This window comes from Acipenser ruthenus, chromosome 5, assembly GCF_902713425.1.
Source record: "Acipenser ruthenus chromosome 5, fAciRut3.2 maternal haplotype, whole genome shotgun sequence".
NCBI lineage: Eukaryota > Metazoa > Chordata > Actinopteri > Acipenseriformes > Acipenseridae > Acipenser > Acipenser ruthenus.
Genome location: NC_081193.1, coordinates 55,104,844 through 55,125,079, shown reverse-complemented (window position 1 = coordinate 55,125,079; position 20,236 = coordinate 55,104,844). Strand labels below are relative to the sequence as shown.

Here is a 20,236-nt window from a genome sequence, read left to right as displayed (position 1 = left end):
ACAGTTCTACTTATGACAAGCTAATGTCTAGGCTAATACAGTATGGTATTTGAATCAGCCTCTCTGAAAGGGCTGCTCCTAATGCTAACCTTGTAAAGTCATAGCTTTGGTTGCAAGTTCAACTCCACAGTAGGAAGGGTCAGTGGTCAACAGACAATCAACTTTATTTCGGTTTAGTCATGGTGCTAAACTTACCTTCAGTATCCATGTCACAGAAGACCTCAACTGGCACCCCTCCCATGGAAGGTACAATCGTGTAGATTCCAGACCTGCGCACCCCATTGTAATAGATCGAGGCACAGTCTAAGGGGCAGTTCTTCACGTGCTGTACTTCTAATAGGAAACAATAACATCATCTGATTTCTATTCTTGCTTGATTAGTGGCCTTATTTATTGTGAGTAGTGTTAATACTATTTTATTAACACCGATGTTAGCTGTTACCAGAGGCAATTTAATGGTGTAATATATTAATAGACTTGCTTCTGTAATATTGTTGTTACACCTTTCAAGATTCACATTGAAGTACACACATAATTTGACTACATGGAAAGCTAAACTAGATTAATCATTAACAATTCAGCAAATTATGCTATATAAGGATGAGTCACTTCTCAGTTGCATACTGCACTTCCTAGTACTATGAAAGCAAGAGGCTTGAATATATCTAGGTGGCACCCTGGGTTAGTTCACTCTTGATGGATATTGGAATTGGGAAGAGTCATGTTTGAAGGAAACCTCATTTGAAGATCTGTCCAGACTCACCATTCGAAGAGAGAAGAACTCACAGCATCCAGTGTTACATAATTCTTAATAAATGAATAGATCACTGAATTATTTTGTTAAACAGAATTCTGTTTAGGCCAGATGCAGGAAGAAATGGGCACTGCAGGGATTTGGTGCAATGGCGCTAATACAAATAAAATATGAGGTTTTAACAAAAAAACACTGCTCCAGAGCGAAATAAAAGAGATAAATAACAAATCACGAACACCAGAAATAACAATCCTAGGTCAGGCACGGCAATTGCTGTCACTATTGCTACAATGGTTGGTTTTACTTTTAATTTCCTTTCTCCCCTTGCTCTCCGGTACTCTCCTCTGTACTCCCACACCCAGAGTGCAGAGAGCTGAAGGCTTTAATGCAGGTGACCATCTCCCATTTAACAACAAATGAATCACTTAATTAATTCGGGAGATGGCCACCTTCTACACAGGGTTTTTAATTATACACTGGCAGAGGACTAGCTGCCTAATCTCGCCTCTGCCAGAAACAAAACAATAACAAAACACATGGCTTTCTCCATCATTATATACAAATAAATAAATCATAATACAAACACAAAATAAAAAACTGCACAGAGGCGGAGGAGTACTCCATTTTAAAATAAATAAACAATACTTTTTTTTTTTAGATACCATAAAATAAAAACAAAACAATACTTTAACAGCAGGGCTTTGCCCGGCCCCCTTTTATGTACAGGGCTCCTCGCCCTGTCACAAATACATATTTAATTCCCATGATGTAAGCATCTATCAAACTGAAAACATTTCACATGTAAGTTAAACAAAAAAAGAGTCAGTTAAAAAAGATAAGAAAGTTAATATAAAACTTGCAAGTTTTTCAGGCAGGAAATCTATAGTATCTAATACAAGCTCTTACATCACATTCATTTATTGGTCAAATCTACAAGCCAGTTACCGGCAAGATTCCATCAACCTAAAATTTATTATGTATGCGCGGGTTTGAACGAAGGTTCTGTTTAATGTCGATTTTACAACCAGCTCAAAAGGGGGGTAAATCCCCATCGATATGCATGAAAATTGGTGTGTGTGGTCGGACAGGCTCAGCAAACCCTGTGAACGGGGTAGCATTTGGTGAAATACTTTTTCAGATACATCGTGGCGATAAAAACAGCTGTTTTTTTTTTTTTTTTTTTTTTTTAAAGAAAAATTAAGACGCTTTTATATAGTACTTTTTGTATCTCAAAAAGTACTGCTAAGTAAGGAACCACACTTGGCATGTTTTGATATCGTCATCCAACTAACGTTAGCTAATCACTTCAATTTGGCTTTAGGTGACTAAAGCATAATAGCAACCAAAAAAAGAAAGATGGACATAAGAAAGTTTTTTTTTTACAAAAAGTCAAAGTGTAAGTAGGAAGATGTTATTAAAGTAATAAACACAGTTGATAATGATTCTCATAGCAAATGTAAAAATAATTTACTAATGAAGTTAGCAGAGTCATACTTTCTCTCTAAACAGCATGCATCAATTTATCATTTTATCAGGCGAGTGAAGCAGTGCAACCTGGTAAAAGCAGTACAGAGGCAGGAGAAGCAACAGGGTCGCAGGTGAGGTCTGTAATGGCTTAGTGATTATAACAGTGAAAGTGTTAGACTCAGTTTTTAGATATATTATTGTTTGAGGCACATTGTGATATAATAGTAGGCTAATGCTGTATAGTAATACTCAGCAAATAAAGTTAGCATAGCCATATATTTTCTCTCTATATGGCATGCATCAATTTATTATTTTATCAGCTGAAAGAAGCAATGCACCCAGGTAAGAGCAGCAGCACAGACACAGGAGAGGCAGGCAGAGCACGTGAGCATGCATGTGCTCATGCTTGTAGCGCCAGGGGTATTGGTAGCTTACAGTAAGGCTGGGATAGGTTATAATTCAGGTTATTAGTAATTCTACAGCAGGGATGTCAAACCAGCTTCCAGGAGAGACACTTTATCATAGTGTTTTAAGTGTATACCAGCCAACTTCATGTCAATCAAATTGTCCTCGATTCATGTCCAGCATTCATTTCAAGCCACCAGAAGTTACCATTTAACAGCTGTCTCCTAAAAAATTTCTTCCCGGGGGGGCATGCCCCCAAACCCCACTAGCAACCGTGACTCCGCCCCCCTACAAAATTGTGTCCCCACCAATGTTCAAACCAAACCTACGCCCTTGATCGCTGCCAAAGGACGTTTGAGATTTTTGAAATTAACAGCGCGCGCTGGTCCACGAAGTTGTTCTTCAACTGCTACAGAATGTTTGATACCTTCTTCACAACGCAAAGTAATTTACTGACAGGTGGGTAAAAGCTATTATTAATCATTTGTGTTGATTTAAGAAACCCCTGAAATAAGGATGTATCAGACAGCAGAAGAACATCCACGAGTAAAATAAAAAGTTATTGAACTTTTGTTAATGAAATAGGTCAATAACAATATATTTTTTAGAAAGTATAAGACATGGCTGATGACGATAATCAATCGGCCTGAATTGAGAAAATAAATACTATTCGCAGCGAGTTGTCTAAAGCCAGTAAAAATAAATAAATAAATAAATAAATAAACACATTACAATACAGTATATTATTAATACAGTGGCAATACAACTGTAGTAATATTTGTCAAGACAGAATATTCATTTTTCATTTCATTTTTAATAAATACTCTTAGTATATGTGGCAATGTGCCCCGCCCCTGTGTGCATTTGTGTGTTACAGTGCCTTGCGAAAGTATTCGGCCCCCTTGAACTTTCCGACCTTTTGCCACATTTCAGGCTTCAAACATAAAGATATGAAACTGTAATTTTTTGTGAAGAATCAACAACAAGTGGGACACAATCATGAAGTGGAACGAAATTTATTGGATATTTCAAACTTTTTTAACAAATAAAAAACTGAAAAATTGGGCGTGCAAAATTATTCAGCCCCCTTAAGTTAATACTTTGTAGCGCCACCTTTTGCTGCGATTACAGCTGTAAGTCGCTTGGGGTATGTCTCTATCAGTTTTGCACATCGAGAGACTGAAATTTCTGCCCATTCCTCCTTGCAAAACAGCTCGAGCTCAGTGAGGTTGGATGGAGAGCATTTGTGAACAGCAGTTTTCAGTTCTTTCCACAGATTCTCGATTGGATTCAGGTCTGGACTTTGACTTGGCCATTCTAACACCTGGATATGTTTATTTGTGAACCATTCCATTGTAGATTTTGCTTTATGTTTTGGATCATTGTCTTGTTGGAAGACAAATCTCCGTCCCAGTCTCAGGTCTTTTGCAGACTCCATCAGGTTTTCTTCCAGAATGGTCCTGTATTTGGCTCCATCCATCTTCTCATCAATTTTAACCATCTTCCCTGTCCCTGCTGAAGAAAAGCAGGCCCAAACCATGATGCTGCCACCACCATGTTTGACAGTGGGGATGGTGTGTTCAGGGTGATGAGCTGTGTTGCTTTTACGCCAAACATAACGTTTTGCATTGTTGCCAAAAAGTTCGATTTTGGTTTCATCTGACCAGAGCACCTTCTTCCACATGTTTGGTGTGTCTCCCAGGTGGCTTGTGGCAAACTGTAAACGACACTTTTTATGGATATCTTTAAGAAATGGCTTTCTTCTTGCCACTCTTCCATAAAGGCCAGATTTGTGCAGTATACGACTGATTGTTGTCCTATGGACAGAGTCTCCCACCTCAGCTGTAGATCTCTGCAGTTCATCCAGAGTGATCATGGGCCTCTTGGCTGCATCTCTGATCAGTCTTCTCCTTGTATGAGCTGAAAGTTTAGAGGGACGGCCAGGTCTTGGTAGATTTGCAGTGGTCTGATACTCCTTCCATTTCAATATTATCGCTTGCACAGTGCTCCTTGGGATGTTTAAAGCTTGGGAAATCTTTTTGTATCCAAATCCGGCTTTAAACTTCTCCACAACAGTATCTCGGACCTGCCTGGTGTGTTCCTTGTTCTTCATGATGCTCTCTGCGCTTTAAACGGACCTCTGAGACTATCACAGTGCAGGTGCATTTATACGGAGACTTGATTACACACAGGTGGATTCTATTTATCATCATTAGTCATTTAGGTCAACATTGGATCATTCAGAGATCCTCACTGAACTTCTGGAGAGAGTTTGCTGCACTGAAAGTAAAGGGGCTGAATAATTTTGCACGCCCAATTTTTCAGTTTTTTATTTGTTAAAAAAGTTTGAAATATCCAATAAATTTCGTTCCACTTCATGATTGTGTCCCACTTGTTGTTGATTCTTCACAAAAAATTACAGTTTCATATCTTTATGTTTGAAGCCTGAAATGTGGCAAAAGGTCGCAAAGTTCAAGGGGGCCGAATACTTTCGCAAGGCACTGTATATGTTGTGTGTTGCGTGCGTGTGTTAATGTTGGTGTATAGAGATTGGTACACGGGATATAAACGGGTCTGTGTTTCACGTGTATTTAAAAATGTAGATTTGTATTTTGGCACGAGGAGGGCACAAATCACTTCACATGCTGGTTAAATGTAATATGTGAGGGTTGCACAGAATTAATTCACGTGCTGGGATTCAAGTGAATAATTAATTAGTAATTGAATCCCAGCACAACAGTATATATAGATGCACATTTCTTTCACTCGGGTTGGGTGTTCAGGGCGAAAGAACGGGAGAGAGAGGAGATAAAAATAATAACAAGAAGAAGAATAATAATAAGTGTTTCTCACCGTGTTTGTTCATCCCTGTTTGTTAGTGTCTGTCCGTTTTATCTACCTGTTTATTTTGGCTACCAGTGCCGTGTCCTGTTTTGTGTTTCTGTTTCAAACTTTTTATTTTCTGTTCTGTTTATTAGAAAACCCCAAGTCTCTGTTTATTTCCTGGCTCTGGTCTGACGCCACCCACTCCGGCCGTCTTTGTGACAGTATATCACAGATTATTATATACATTTTCAGATATCCAAATCACTATACAGAATTATATTTGTTACATTTCAGAAACCTTTTTTTTCCTTTGGTGGTTGATCCAAATATCTCCTATCTAATTCAGTTAAGAACTGACAAGACTTGAAAGATGCGCCTGACAGATAGAAGAGAGAAGCAATGGCAAATCCAATATGGCATCAAGACCTTAAATTGCACACAACGCATCCGTCTGCCTAAAAACCTGCAGGATTCTTACATGATCTTTCTAGAGAGAGTGGACAGAGCCACATAACATGAAGAATAACTGCTCCCCGGCAGTACTGTTCAAATAATGTCACAAGCTCTTCAGCCTTAGGTATAGCCATTGCTTTCCCCACTTTTCCAGCCTCAGATAGAGCCATTGCTGTCCCCACCTCTCCAACCTCAGGTACAGTCCTTGCTGTCGCCATATCTGCAGCCTCTCTGGCAGCCGTTGCTGTCCCGACCTCTCCAACCTCAGGTACAGCTGTTGCTGCTTCCACCTCTTCAGCCTCCAAGGCAGCCGTTGCTGTCCCCACCTCTCCAGCCTCAGGTACAGCCGTTGCTGTCGCCACATCTCCAGCCTCCAAGGCAGCCGTTGCTGTCCTCACCTCTCCAGCCTCAGGTACAGAGCCATTGCTTTCCCCACCTCTCCAGCCTCAGGTGCAGCCATTGCTTTCCCTACCTCTCCAGCCTCGGTACAGCCATTGCTGCTTCCACGTCCTCAGCCTCAGGTACAGTCCTTGCTGTCCCCCACCTCTCCAGCCTCAGGTACAGTCCTTGCTATCCCCACCTCTCCAGCCTCAGGTACAGTCCTTGCTGTCCCCACCTCTCCAGCCTCAGGTACAGTCCTTGCTGCCCCCACCTCTCCAGCCTCAGGTACAGTCCTTGCTGTCCCCACCTCTCCAGCCACCAGGGCAGCCGTTGCTGGGGACTCCAGGGACAGTCTTTGCTTTCCCCCCTCCTCTAGCCTCAGGGGCAGGGATTAACAATATGCCTCAATAAACCTGGCTTTTAAAAAAAATCTTTACATACTTCTTGTTGGTTGTTTGATTTTCCAAGATGCCTTCTGCAAAACTATGGAAATTCAATGGCAAAAACTTCGTTAAAGTAACGTTACGGTTTGTTTGCAAATGTCCAAAAGGTTAGGAAATTGCAAGTTAAGGTAGCCACGCAACCTTAACTCTGCACCCTTATGGGTATGTGTGGCAGAGCAGGGCTCTGCCCTTAGAAATACTGGCAGGGAAGGGTTTAAATTCTCCTCCCTGCCCAGGTTGATTGTGTCAGGTGGGAGCAATCGGTTAATTAATTATCCAATTAAGGACCCAGCCACCTGGCATAAAAGGAGGCCTCAGCCTCCCATTTGGGAGAGAGAGTTTTAGGAGAAAAAAACTGTTTTAAACTGTCTCTGAGCCGCAACCTCGGTCATTCCTTGTCACATTTGGTGCTCAGAAGTGGGATAACGCCACCTGGAGGCTCAGGGCAGTATTTTTTGTTGTTTTTTTTTTAATTTTGTGAGGTTTTTTTTGGAAAAAAAAGAGAAATGGAGCTGACCCAGGAGGAGGTGGATGACAACTGGGAGCTGTTTTTAAAAGGGCTCGCGGCAGAGTTGTGCCCCGGCTGTGGGGCATATGGGCACACAGTGGCCATCTGCCCCACCCAGTATGAAGAGGAGGAGGAGGAGCTGCCGCTGCAAATACAGGGGAGAAGAAGGAGGCAGAGAGGAAGGAAGACATGGGAGGAAGAGGAGTGGTGCACCCAGTGCATGCAGTACGGGCACGAGTAGCACCACTGCCCGGAGCTGTTACAGGACACAGACCTGGAGTGGGAGGAGCCTGAATGTCCTGCTCTGAGTGGGAGGAGTCCGAATGTCCTGCGCCTGAGTGGGAGGAGCCCGAATGTCCAGAGCCCAAGAGGGGGGAGTCGGTGCGTCCAGAGCCCAAGAGGGGGGAGTCGGTTCATCCAGAGCCCAAGAGGGGGGAGTCGGTGCATCCAGAGCCCAAGAGGGGGAAGGCCGAACGTCCACAGTCCAGGCATCCATCAGCAGAGGGAGAGTTCCTGTCTGTTCCACCTCCATCGCAATGGGAGGACTGTGTGTCGCTCCCACCTCCACCAGCAGAGGGAGAGTACTTGCTGGTTTTGCCTCCGTCGCCGCCACCAGCAGAGGTAGCATGCCTGCTGGTTCCCCTGCAACTGCCGTCCCGAGAGCCAGAAGAGGTGGAGCTGCCGTCCCGAGAGCCAGAGAGGATGGAGCTGCCATACCGAGCCATAGGGGGTGGAGCTGCCATCCCTAGAGCCAGAGGGGGTGGAGCCAGTGACCTGAGAGCCAGAAGGGGAGGAGCCACGGACCCGAGAGCCAGAAGGGGAGAAGGCTGAAGCCCCTCAGCAGCCCTTGCACATGCTGCTGAGAGGAGCTCAGGGGAGGCGCATCCGACTGCGACGGCAGGAGGTGCCAGCCCGACTTCAGAGGGCGCTAGAATGGCCACAGCCACCACCGCCAATGCCAGAGTGTCTGGAACCGTTGCCGCTGGAGGAGCTGGAACTGCCGTTGCCAGAGTGGCCGTCGTCTCCGCCTGTTGTTCCTGAGGGTCCATCGTCTCCACCTGTTGTCCCAGAGGGTCCGCCAGCAGAGGGAGACGAGCCGCTGTTCCCGCCTCCGCCAGCAGAGGGAGACGAGCCGTTGTTCCCGCCTCCGCCAGCAGAGGGAGACGAGCCCTTGTTCCCGTCTCCGCCAGCAGAGGGAGACGAGCCATTGTTCCCGCCTCCGCCAGCAGTGGGAGACGAGCCGCCGTTCCCGCCTCCGTCAGCAGTGGGAGACGAGCTGCCGTTCCCGCCTCCGCCAGCAGAGGGAGACGAGCCGCCGTTCCCGCCTCCGCCAGCAGAGGGAGACGAGCCGCCGTTCCCGCCTCCGCCAGCAGAGGGAGACGAGCCGCCGTTCCCGCCTCCGCCAGCAGAGGGAGACGAGCCGTTGTTCCCGCCTCCGCCAGCAGAGGGAGACGAGCCCTTGTTCCCGCCTCCGCCAGCAGAGGGAGACGAGCCGTTGTTCCCGCCTCCGCCAGCAGTGGGAGACGAGCCGCCGTTCCCGCCTCCGCCAGCAGAGGGAGACGAGCCGCCGTTCCCGCCTCCGCCAGCAGAGGGAGACGAGCTGCCGTTCCCGCCTCCGCCAGCAGAGGGAGACGAGCTGCCGTTCCCGCCTCCGCCAGCAGAGGGAGACGAGCTGCCGTTCCCGCCTACGCCAGCAGAGGGAGACGAGCTGCCGTTCTCGCCTCCGCCAGCAGAGGGAGACGAGCTGCCGTTCCCGCCTCCGCCAGAAGAGGGAGACGAGCTGCCGTTCTCGCCTCCGCCAGCAGAGGGAGACGAGCTGCCGTTCCCGCCTCCGACAGCAGAGGGCATCGGGCCGCCGTTCCTGCCTCCGCCACCAGAGGGCGTCGGGCCGCCGTTCCTGCCTCCGCCACCAGAGGGGGTCGGGCCGCCGTTCCTGCCTCCGCCACCAGAGGGAGACGGGACGCCGTTCCTGCCTCTGCCACCAGAGGGAGACGTTCCAGGTTCCCTACCAGCGTTCATGGGCCTTGAAGGTCCGGGGCCCCCGCTATTGAAGGAAGCTTGGGTGATCCGGCATCAACCCCGCCCACCACCGCCCGTTGAAATAGCCCACCCAAGGGACATAAGGGGACTCTTGTGGGGAGGGCTTGGGTTCAAGGGGGGGGGGGGGGAGTTTGGCCGATTGCGGCCTCCGTACTTTGTACGTGGAGGGAGGTGTGTGGCAGAGCAGGGCTCTGCCCTTAGAAATACTGGCAGGGAAAGAGTTAAATTCTCCTCCCTGCCCAGGTTGATTGTGTCAGGTGGGAGCAATCGGTTAATTAATTATCTAATTAAGGACCCAGCCACCTGGTATAAAAGGAGGCCTCAGCCTCCCATTTGGGGGAGAGAGTTTTAGGAGAGGAAGCAACTGTGTTTTTCTGTATGTGCTGTTTTTTTCATTTTTGCTAAACCAGTGAAGGCAACGCCCAGCCTGGAAGCTTTATTTGTAAGTTTTGTTTTGTGTGTATTTTCTGTTTGAAACCTTTTTGTTTGGCCCTTGTGCCTGTTTATTTTGTATTTTTGTGAATTAAAAACTTTATTTTGAACTTTTAAACTGTCTCTGAGCCGCAACCTCGGTCATTCCTTGTCACAGTATGTTTCCTGTCACACTTGAAATCACATATGAAATCATCAATGACATGGGCAATGACATCACTAAGCACATGACAAATTCTCCCCGAAGACTGGCCATACGGAAGTCATTGTGATTGGTAACATGTTCAGTAACTGCATTATCTTTGATGTCGAAATGTGCTTTAACCAACAACAGATTTCCATGTTCTCAGAAATGTGTAATTCATGTTGAGGTATGTAGTGATGAGTGGAAAGGAGTACCTGAAAATGGATGGGACATGCAATATGTGAAACCCTACATGTAAGATAACACTTTCCATTAAATTTCACTCAGAAGGCACCAGTGAAATAGAAAAGGAACCTTCTGTAGTACTGTATGGTATACTGCTGCTCCATGTATACTGTGGTACACAACACAGTGTTTTATGTTTCTTGGAAGCATAAAATCCACGCAATGCAATCCACTTCTGCTTTATGTACTTCATTGAACTGCAGAAATCTAATTCTACCTAAACATTTCAATGTCATAATTGGCTTCCAGCCATAAGATTATGTTAGCAAGAATTCTTACTGAACTGTAAAGTCTGAAAGAAGAATGGGTAACAGTGCAAAAATAAAATGAATAATAATACTGTAGAAAATGCAGTGACTCCTTTTGCCATGTGAAACAGTGTAGTTCATACAAGAAAGCCAATGTTGTGGATTCCAGTATTAGAGTTTGGAGAAATATGGCTTGTGAAAGGTCCCAACTAATTAATTCGCTCTACTGTATTCTGTGTTAATTGGTTTTATTTAGAACACTGGTAAAATAATGAGCTTGACAGCAAAGATTGTGGGAATGCAGTTACTGAACATGTTACCAATCACAATGACTTCCGTATGGCCAGTCTTTGGGGAGAATTTGTCATGTGCTTAGTGATGTCATTGCCCATGTCATTGATGATGCCATATGTGATGTCAAGTGTGACAGTAAACATACACATAAGGGTGCAGAGTTAAGGTTGCTTGGCTACCTTAACTTGCAATTTCCTAACCTTTTGGACATTTGCAAACAAACCTTAACGCTACTTTAACAAAGTTTTTGCCATTGAATATAAACCTATGTCACAACTTCAGTGCTGCCTTACCTTTGAATTACTGTTTGTCGTTTGTTTGGTTATGTATCCCCACCGCTTGTATCGATGTTGTCGATTACCTTCGCATCATAGATTTGTCTCTTACAATCATAGACCCAGTTCCAAGATTTGTCAGGAAAACATCCTGACAGGAATCGTCCAAAATCAACATCCATCTTACAAATGTTGCAATGTGTCATTTGCAGCATTCATTCATTCCAGTCACTCTTTTGCCAAAGTCCTTGTTCCATTAACTTTATGCTCAAAATTCCCAAAGTAGGAACGTAAATTTAGTCAGTGTTACCTTGAAATGCATAACATCAAGTTCAGGACTGCGACACCTCGTTAGTGCAAAAAGTAACTTTTTTTAGATTGGTTTCAGCTTCGCTCTTAGACACAGCTCTGTGACACATTTCAAATGCACCATCAGGTATGCATCAATGCCATGGGCGTAGCCAAATGCAAGAGCAATCACGCACAACAAGATAACAGGAGAAATAAATTCAATTGTTTCATCGTCGTTATCGTAACACAGGATCATAACATAACATCACACTTTACAACACTTGAAATGTATTTGCTTATGATTGTAAGTCGCCCTGGATAAGGGCATCTGCTAAGAAATAAATAATAATAATAATAATAATAAGTAAGTCTTTCCAAACGCCGCATTTCTACTCCAATGTTTTGCTACGTTGTTTCAGCTCAGTCTGTATCAAACTTATCACACCAGTCTCTCACCTTCTATCCTACCTCGGAGTGTCGGACGTGGAACCACACAAATGTGCTGGATGTTTTGGGACACCGCGTAGCAGACAGAGTTATATTGAGATATGTGTATGTTTTATTGAAATGATAATGAATGCTGGGATGATCTTGCATCGATTTCAGGACTGCTGCTTTGGCGATGCGCGCTCTGTCCTCTCGAGTGGGAAGGGCATTGTTATCCGAATTGGGTTATTGTTGTTCATGAAAAAAATTCACAAAGAAATCTGCAAACAGAATCCTGCTTGATGATAGGCTCTTGTGTATATACTTACTGTTTTAAGTACATAAATCAATATGCTCACAAAACAATACAAACAAACATTTTCACTACAGAAATTCATTCCAGATGGCAAAGGAGCTTCCTCCCTGCCACCTCTATATTCCCCAAACACACACACCCGTGCACCACTACATACATACATATAACACAAAATATGCACAGGGGCAGGTGTACCCCGCCACAGAGTTACACCTGTGCTTTCGCAGGGATGATGTACCAGTTTTGTGGCTGTCGTTTACAAAAACATAATGACAGATTTTACAAGCAACGAATCCAGTCACATGTTCATTATTTTCATTCGCTAGGATTCCACAAGAATTCCACACTTGTGATTTACCTCTCGAATTATTATCCACCACATGATATAAACCCTGAGCTATCTTTTGTTTTACCTCATCCACAAGCATTTTCAATATCACCAACCAGACGTGATAAAGGATATTGCAACATATCAAACAAGCGAGAACACTGCTTAGTCAGCTGACTCCTCTCTAATCACCTCCTGCTTCAGTGCAGGAAATACCGGTACATTTACCTTCTAATGATTTCCATTACACGAGAGTAGATGTTAAAACTTCATGCTGATTTGAACTCGGCTCTCGCCAAGATAAGCACCAACTAAGACGTAGCTTTACAGTAAACTAATGTGATCCATATGCGTCTCCATCCATTTACGTTTCCTTCCATATGATGATGTAGATATCCTTCTGTCTGGTGTTAATGGCTGAAGTGTAATGCTGGCTCCAGGGATCAGCTTATTTTGCCTCCCTGGCGCATCAGCACACACAACGGCTGCGATGCTGGCTCCGGGGATCAACCAAAGTGCGGCCTCCCCAGCGCATCAGCATGACAACCGTCTGGATTGAGCTAAGTAGGGTACATCTCTGGGGTTTTCAAGTGGGCACCTTCCATCCTCAGTGTTTCGTCGACTAGCCCACGACACCTCAAGAGGGCTCGACGGTGATTCTGGCGTCCCAGCATCACCCCCCTCCGTCCCCCACTCAACTCAGCCCAGCTTACTTACCTGTCCCCAGCCAGAATCTTTCCGTCTCAACCACAGCCAGTTGCTGCTCCTCTCTGCTGCTTCAGATAAGTTCTTCACTGTGCGACGCAACTCTTGGCCACTGAATCCGACGTCTCTGAGAAACCGGGTTGTAGAGTGTGCCACAAATCCTCGACAACCCACTTCCACTGGGTAAACCCGAACTCTCCATCCTCGCTGTTCCGCTTCAGTGGCTAGTTGAGCATACCGCAGTTTCTTCCTCTCATACGCCTCATCTACAGCGTCCTCCCATGGCACTGTTAACTCTACCAGGTGAACAAGGCGTGCTGATCCAGACCACAAGACAATATCTGGTCGAAGGTTAGTGGTGGCAATCTCAGGTGGAAAAATAAGCCGTTGACCAACATCTGCCAGCATATTCCAGTCTCTAGCAGCTTCCAGTTGTCCTGGGCGAGGATTGGTTTTAACACCTTTTCTTGGTGGTTGCTCTCCTGGGCGGAGGAATGTTGTCTTTTGTGTGTAATGTTTTGATGGAACAGGTGGCAACTTATTGGTCATGTTACGCTTGTCTTCCAATGCTAAGGCCAAACATCGCAGCACCTGGTCATGGCGCCAAGTAAACCGTCCTTGGCTAAGAGCCACCTTACATCCTGTCAAAATGTGCCTTAATGTTGCAGGTGATGAACACAAAGGACATGAGGGATCCTCTCCTACCCAGAGGTTTAGGTTCTGTGGTGATGGGAGAACATCATATGTTGACCTGATGAGGAAACTGATCCTGCTCTGTTCCATTGACCATAGGTCTTGCCAGCCAATCTTGCGTTGTTCCACACTCTCCCATCTCATCCATTCTCCCTGTTTGGCCTGGGAAATGGCCTTTATACACCTCATCCTCTCCTCCTGCTTTTGCACCTCGTTGACTACCAGCTTCCTTCTTTGAGCTGGGGCCGCCTTGTGCCATGTAGGAGGAGTTGAACTGAAACCAAGACCCCCTCTTCCATGCTGAACTTGCCCCATGATACATTACTTGGGTGATTCAAATTCAGACCCGAGTCTGACCCGAAAATGACATTTTCTGACACGCACCCGAACTGCGAAAAAGTTCACATTTCGACCCGAACCCACCCACTTTGTGGGTCACCCATGGGCACCCAGCACGATGCAAGACTCTAGTCTAAGGCCCCCGGAGATTTTTTCCTTTTAGGTTTTTTTTTCTTCTCTCCATTACCTTTAGTCACTAAAAATTAGACATCACATTATGTGATATAGATTTTTGGGGGGGGGAGTTCACTATTTTTTATTTTTATATTTTTTTCACATTCAACAAAATGTGTGAAGTGGTGTAGGCCATGATTATATATGTATTCACACATCATTTTTCTTTTTGACAACTTGGTTTTGTTCACCAGGATGAACACACGCACCAGTTTTTTAGCTTTTTAGCTCTCCTCTGGGGTTGGGAATAGACGATGCTCCTCTGCCAAATATATTTTGTTCACCAGGATGAACACGACTCATAGATTTATTATTTTATTCTTTGTTTTTTAACAGGCGGCACCGGGATGCTCCAAAGGATGAGGCTGCGCGCCAACTATTTTTATTCTACTTTATTTTTCTTCAGTCATTGGGTTCAATGTGTTTTAAGAACATAAGAAAGTTTACAATCGAGAGGAGGCCATTTGGCCCATCGTTTGGTTGCTAGTAGCTTATTGATCCCAGAGTCTCATCAAGCAGCTTCTTGAAGGATCCCAGGGTGTCAGCTTCAACAACATTACAGGGAAGTTGGTTCCAGATTCCCACAATTCTCTGTGTAAAAAAGTGGCTCCTATTTTCTGTTCTGAATGCCCCTTTATCTAATCTTCACTTGTGACCCCTGGTCCTTGTTTGTTTTTTCAGGTCGAAAAAGTCTCTTGGGTTGACATTGTCAATACCTTTTAGAATTTGGAATGCTTGAATCAGATTGCTGCGTAGTCTTCTTTGTTCAAGAATAGATTAAATTATTTTAGCCTGTCTGCATATGACATGCCTTTTAAACCCGGAATAATTCTGGTCGCTCTTCTTTGCACTCTTTCTAGAGCAACAATATCCTTTTGTAGCGAGGTGACCAAAACTGAACACAGTATTCTAGATGAGGTCTTACTAATACATTGTAAAGTTTTAACATTACTTCCCTTGATTTAAATTCAACACTTTTCACTATATATCCGAGCATCTTGTTGGCCTTTTTTTATAGCTTCCCCACATTGTCTAGATGAAGACATTTCTGAGTCAATATAAACTCCTAGGTCTTTTTCATAGATTCCTTCTTCAATTTCAGTATCTCCCTGTGACAGAAATATAATGAATCTTTGTTGTAAATCTCCCTCCTGGCCTGTGAGGGCGCTAAGCAGCGAAAGTAGAGTTCCTTGGAGTTCTTTCCCAGGGTCGTGAAGTCGGTCAGTCTGGAAGAAGGCGAGACTCCATTGCAGGAACGTATTGACCCGGAAGGGAAACAACGTAGCAGCTGCGGATTGTAGAGATAGCTGCACTCGTTTACCAAGGGGTCATGCTTCATAGCATAAAAGGGGACGGAGAATCGCAATCTACTCCTTCGCTTGGTTTTTGGAGACCTAGAAACTGGAAGGACTGGGAGAGACCCAGAGAAACTTAAAAAGTATTTGATAGTGTTTAGTTTGTTTGTCGTTGTTAGTATTTGTCTTTGTTTGTGAATCACTAGACGGCTAACACGTATCCGGAGCTGTCGCCGAGGGCCAGCACTGACCTGGAACAACACTACACCACAGTCACTTAATAAATTGTTATCACCCACCAGAGCACTACGGCACGCACCCGGACTGGTGACCGTGTTCAGTATTTTTGTGGGGCAGATAACGTGTGTTTATTATTTGGGCTGCAACCCATTATTATTGTTACCTCCGTGCATTACACATTGGTGTGTATTGCCAGAGGTTTATTGTTTGGTTGCCAGACCGGGATTATAAAAATAAAATACCTTTTTTTTCCCAAACAGATTACAGTTTCTGGTTGTGATTATTTCCGCACTGCATCACCTCTGCACCTGTTCTCACTCAGCAGCCACTTTGCCACACGTGGTCTCAGATACGGGATATGGATCGCAACGCACTAGCGGAGCTGCTGGAGGCACTGGATAGCAGACGGGACAGAGGAGAGAAGGAGAGAGGAGAGAAGGAGAGAGGAGCGCTACACTGCGCTCATTGAACAGGTAGGGCTGCCACTTTCCACAGCACCAGCCCCTACCGGAACACCAGCAATGTCAGCACCGAAGGCTCGGGCGATGAAGATGACGGCGGAGGATGACCAGGAGGCGTACCTGGTTGCGTTTGAGAGGCTGGCTACCACCGCGTCATGGGGGAGTTCTGGGCAAGCCAGCTGGGACCCTGCCTGATCGGGGAGGCTTAGGCAGCCCACCAGGCCATGAGCGACCTCAACGCTGCCAGTTACGACCTGGTCAAGCTGGCCATTCTCCGCCACCTCAACATTTGGGCAGAGACCCACCGGGTACAGTTCAGGGAGTACAGAAGATCCCCGGAGACACGCCCCTGGGTGTTTGCGGAGCGGTTGTGTGACCACATGATACACTGGCTGACCCCCGAGAAGAAAACCAGCCTGCACGGGGGAAGCAGTGGTTGTGGAGCAGTTCTGCCATGTGGTCGGCTCCGATACCCAGGCCTGGATACGGCGCCACAACCCCGACACCCTGGAAGCAGCCGTGAAACTGGCCGAGGATTTCGAGGACTCCCTCGTCTCCGCCCGGACCAGGATACTGTCAGTTCCCGCCCTTTGGAACAGCCGACTCCTACCTTTCTCTTCTCCTCCACCACCACCATCAGTTCCTCTTCATGGAGACCAAGGTTGGCACCCAGCTGGGGTAGAGGTGCTGCCCCTGCCCCGTTACCATACCAGCAATGGGACAGATATTTAACCATTGCTCCCTCTGTCCCCCCAGCTTGTTTTAGATGCAACAAGGACATCTGGCCATGTCATGCCCCGCTGCCATGGAGTGTGACGTGGCCACGTGTAATTGGGCACCTGAGATAGGTAAGTGCGGGGAAAATGGTCGGGAGGGGCCTTGTAAGATTGATGTGGTTTTAGGCAATGTGAAAACCCACGCATTAGTGGACACAGGATGTGAGCAAACCTTAATTAGAACAGCTGTCTTGGGCAGTGTGTCGTGGCGGCCACAAGGTAAGGTGGCCATCTCCTGTGTCCATTGAGACACAGCAGCATACCCCACACTAACAGTTTACTTATCGGTAGAACCGATAAAACGTCATCTGGTAGTAGAAAGGTTGTCACATCCAGTTATTCTGGGACGAGACTGGCCAAAATTAATGCAAATAATGGCAGGCTCAGCTGCACACGTAAACATGGCAGAAACAAAGAAAAAGGAACGAATTGGTGATGTGTTTCCTTTTCAAGCCGAAATGTTTTCTTCTATTTTCCATCCTAGAAAAACAAATAAAGAGAGAAAGACCGCAAAATGGGAGGAAGCATCACTGAGACAAGGCTGGAGTCTGGTGGGAGAGCGCTCGGATGGTAACAAACACCAGTCAAAAGGAGTCAGAACGCAGTGTGACCCGAGAGGGCGAGCTTACTGGGCCATCTAGGGCAGATGTTACTCCCGTCCCTCTCAATATACCAGACATGTAGTACTCAAGCGCGGACATAGTGTGGGGCCAACATAATGACCCTTCACTAGTGCACACTTGGGGGCAGGTCCGGTCTATTGAAGGTAAGGATGTTGATGGCACTGGGGCGCTAGTATATCCACACATCAGTATCAAGGGGCAATTACTGTATAGGGTCAATCTAGCCGTGGGCACAGGACAGCCTGTAACACAGCCTGTAATTATTGGTTCCCCCGTCTTGTCGGACCGAGGTCATGAGGCTGGCGTATGATATCCCTTTTGTGGGGCACCTCGGAGCTGACAAGACAATGGAGCGGATATTGGCTCGATTCTATTGGGTAGGTCTTCTACTGATGTGTCGAAATATGTAGCCACATGCCCAGACTGCCAGCAAGTAGCGCTGGGTCGAGTGCGCCCCGCCCCTTTGGATCAACTGTCGATTATTTCCACTCCTTTTGAACGCATTGCAATGGACATAGTGGGCCCTTTGCTACTCTGGGTATACGCATATATTAGTAGTGGTAGATTATGCAACGCGATACCCAGAGGCAGTTCCATTGAGGTCCACTAGTGCCGCTGCAATAGCCACAGTTAGTGCAGATTATAACTAGAGTAGGGGGATCCCCAAGGAGATTTTGACTGATCATGGGACCAACTTCTTGTCTAACACATTACAGCAGGTATATAAAATATAAAAAATACGTCCCATCAGGACATCTGTTTATCATCCACAGATGGACGGTGTGGTGGAACGAAAGAGCAAAAACATTGGGCATCACTTCTTCCCTACCTCCTTTTTGCAGTGAGAGAGGTGCCGCAGAGTTCTCCCCCTTTGAGCTCTTGTACGGCCAACAGCCTCACGGCATCCTCGATCTGTTGAGAGATGGATAGGAGGAGCACAAAGGCTTGTCCAAAAACGTAGTGAAGCATGTGCTCATACTGAGAGATCGCCTGGATTTGGTCGGTCGTTTGGCCCAGGACAACCTCAAATCGGCTCTGCACCGGCAACAGCAGCATTACAATAAAAATGCATTAATTCGAACCTTTCGACCAGGAGACAAGTTAATGCTTCCCTCTTCAGAATCGAAATTATGTGCTAAATGGCAGGGGCCATATGAAGTGATTCAGGCTATAGGAAAGGTAAATTAAGAAATTAGACAGCCCGATCACCGTAATGAACGTGACATTTATCATGTAAATTTATTAAAGCCCTGGCAGGCATGGGAGGTCTTATTTTTAACCCCAGGCAATGTAGAGGATGATTTAGGCCCCTGTCCAGAGACTCCTAGCACTAAAATCATGTCGATGGGGGAACAATTGGTTCCAGATCACCAACGGGAGCTGCGTAAGCTTATTGAGGAGTTAGCGATGTTTTTTCTGACTTGCCCGGCAGAACTGACTTGGTTGAATATAATATTATCTCGCCTTCAGGTGTCACAGTACGGAGAGACCTTACCTGATCCCAGAAAATCGACGAAGTGGCGTTCACAAAAAGGTATTGTACATGCTCAAACTTGGGGTGATTGAACCTTCCAGGAGCGAGTGGTGCAGTCCTACTGTCATAGTGGCCAAGAAAGACGGCACCAACCGCTTCTGTGTAGATTTCCGGAAGGTAAACGCTATTGCCAAGTTCGATGCGTACCCTATGCCTCGGGTCGACAAACTTCTAGATAGACTGGGAAAGGCGAAGTTTATCTCTACTCTGGACTTGACAAAGGGATACTGGCAGATCCCATTAACCTGCAGTTCTAGAGAGAAAACCGCATTTTCAACACCAGAAGGGCTGTTTCACTTTAAAACCATGTCGTTTGGGCTACATGGTGCGCCCGCTGCCTTTTAGAGACTGATGGACCAGGTTTTACGCCCACATTATGAATATGCAGCAGCGTATATTGATGACGTGGTTATTTACAGCTCCACCTGGCGAGAGCATTTGGCTAGGGTTATGGTTGACCTTCAGTCTCTAAGGGTAGCCCGGCTGACAGCTAACTTGAGAAAATGTGCGTTTGCCAAGACAGAGACTCAATATTTGTGATTTTTAATGGGAAATGGAAGGGTGAGACCCGTAGTCACCAAAATCCAGGCTTTGGTCGACGCGGCGATCCCCAAAACCAAGACTTAGGTGAGGCACTACTGGGATTAGCCGATTATTACCGCCACTTTATCCCAGAGTACGCCACAGTGGTTAACCCTTTAGTCGACCTCACCAAAAAGAGTGCTCCAAATTCGATTAAATGGTCAGCTGAGTGTCAGGGGGCGTTTGATACTATTAAGCGTAAACTTTGCCAGTCCCCCACTCTTATCACATCAGATTTCACCAAGAGATTCATCCTCCACACCGATGCATCGGACGTGGGTTTGGGTGCTGTCTTGTCCCAAAAGGTAGATGGAGTAGAACACCCGATACTGTATCTTAGTAAAAAGATGCTACCTCGGGAGCGCAACTACTCCGTAGTCATAAAGCAGTGTTTGGCCATTAAATGGGCTACTCACTCTTTACGATATTACCTGCTAGGACACTCATTTGATCCGGTCACAGACCACGCCCCACTCAAGTGGTTAAGCACAATGAAG

General features: G+C 46.0%; 1 protein-coding gene across 2 annotated transcripts in view; it reads right to left on the bottom strand.

The window, feature by feature from the left end:
- Positions 1–20,236, bottom strand: part of LOC117403401 (angiopoietin-related protein 7-like) — a 99,405-nt gene that overhangs the window by 16,109 nt on the left and 63,060 nt on the right. For both annotated transcript variants that reach the window (XM_034921440.2, XM_059024328.1), the window contains one exon: positions 196–333. In XM_034921440.2, the coding sequence (XP_034777331.2) occupies positions 196–333 (138 nt within the window). The remainder of the gene's footprint in view (positions 1–195; positions 334–20,236) is intronic.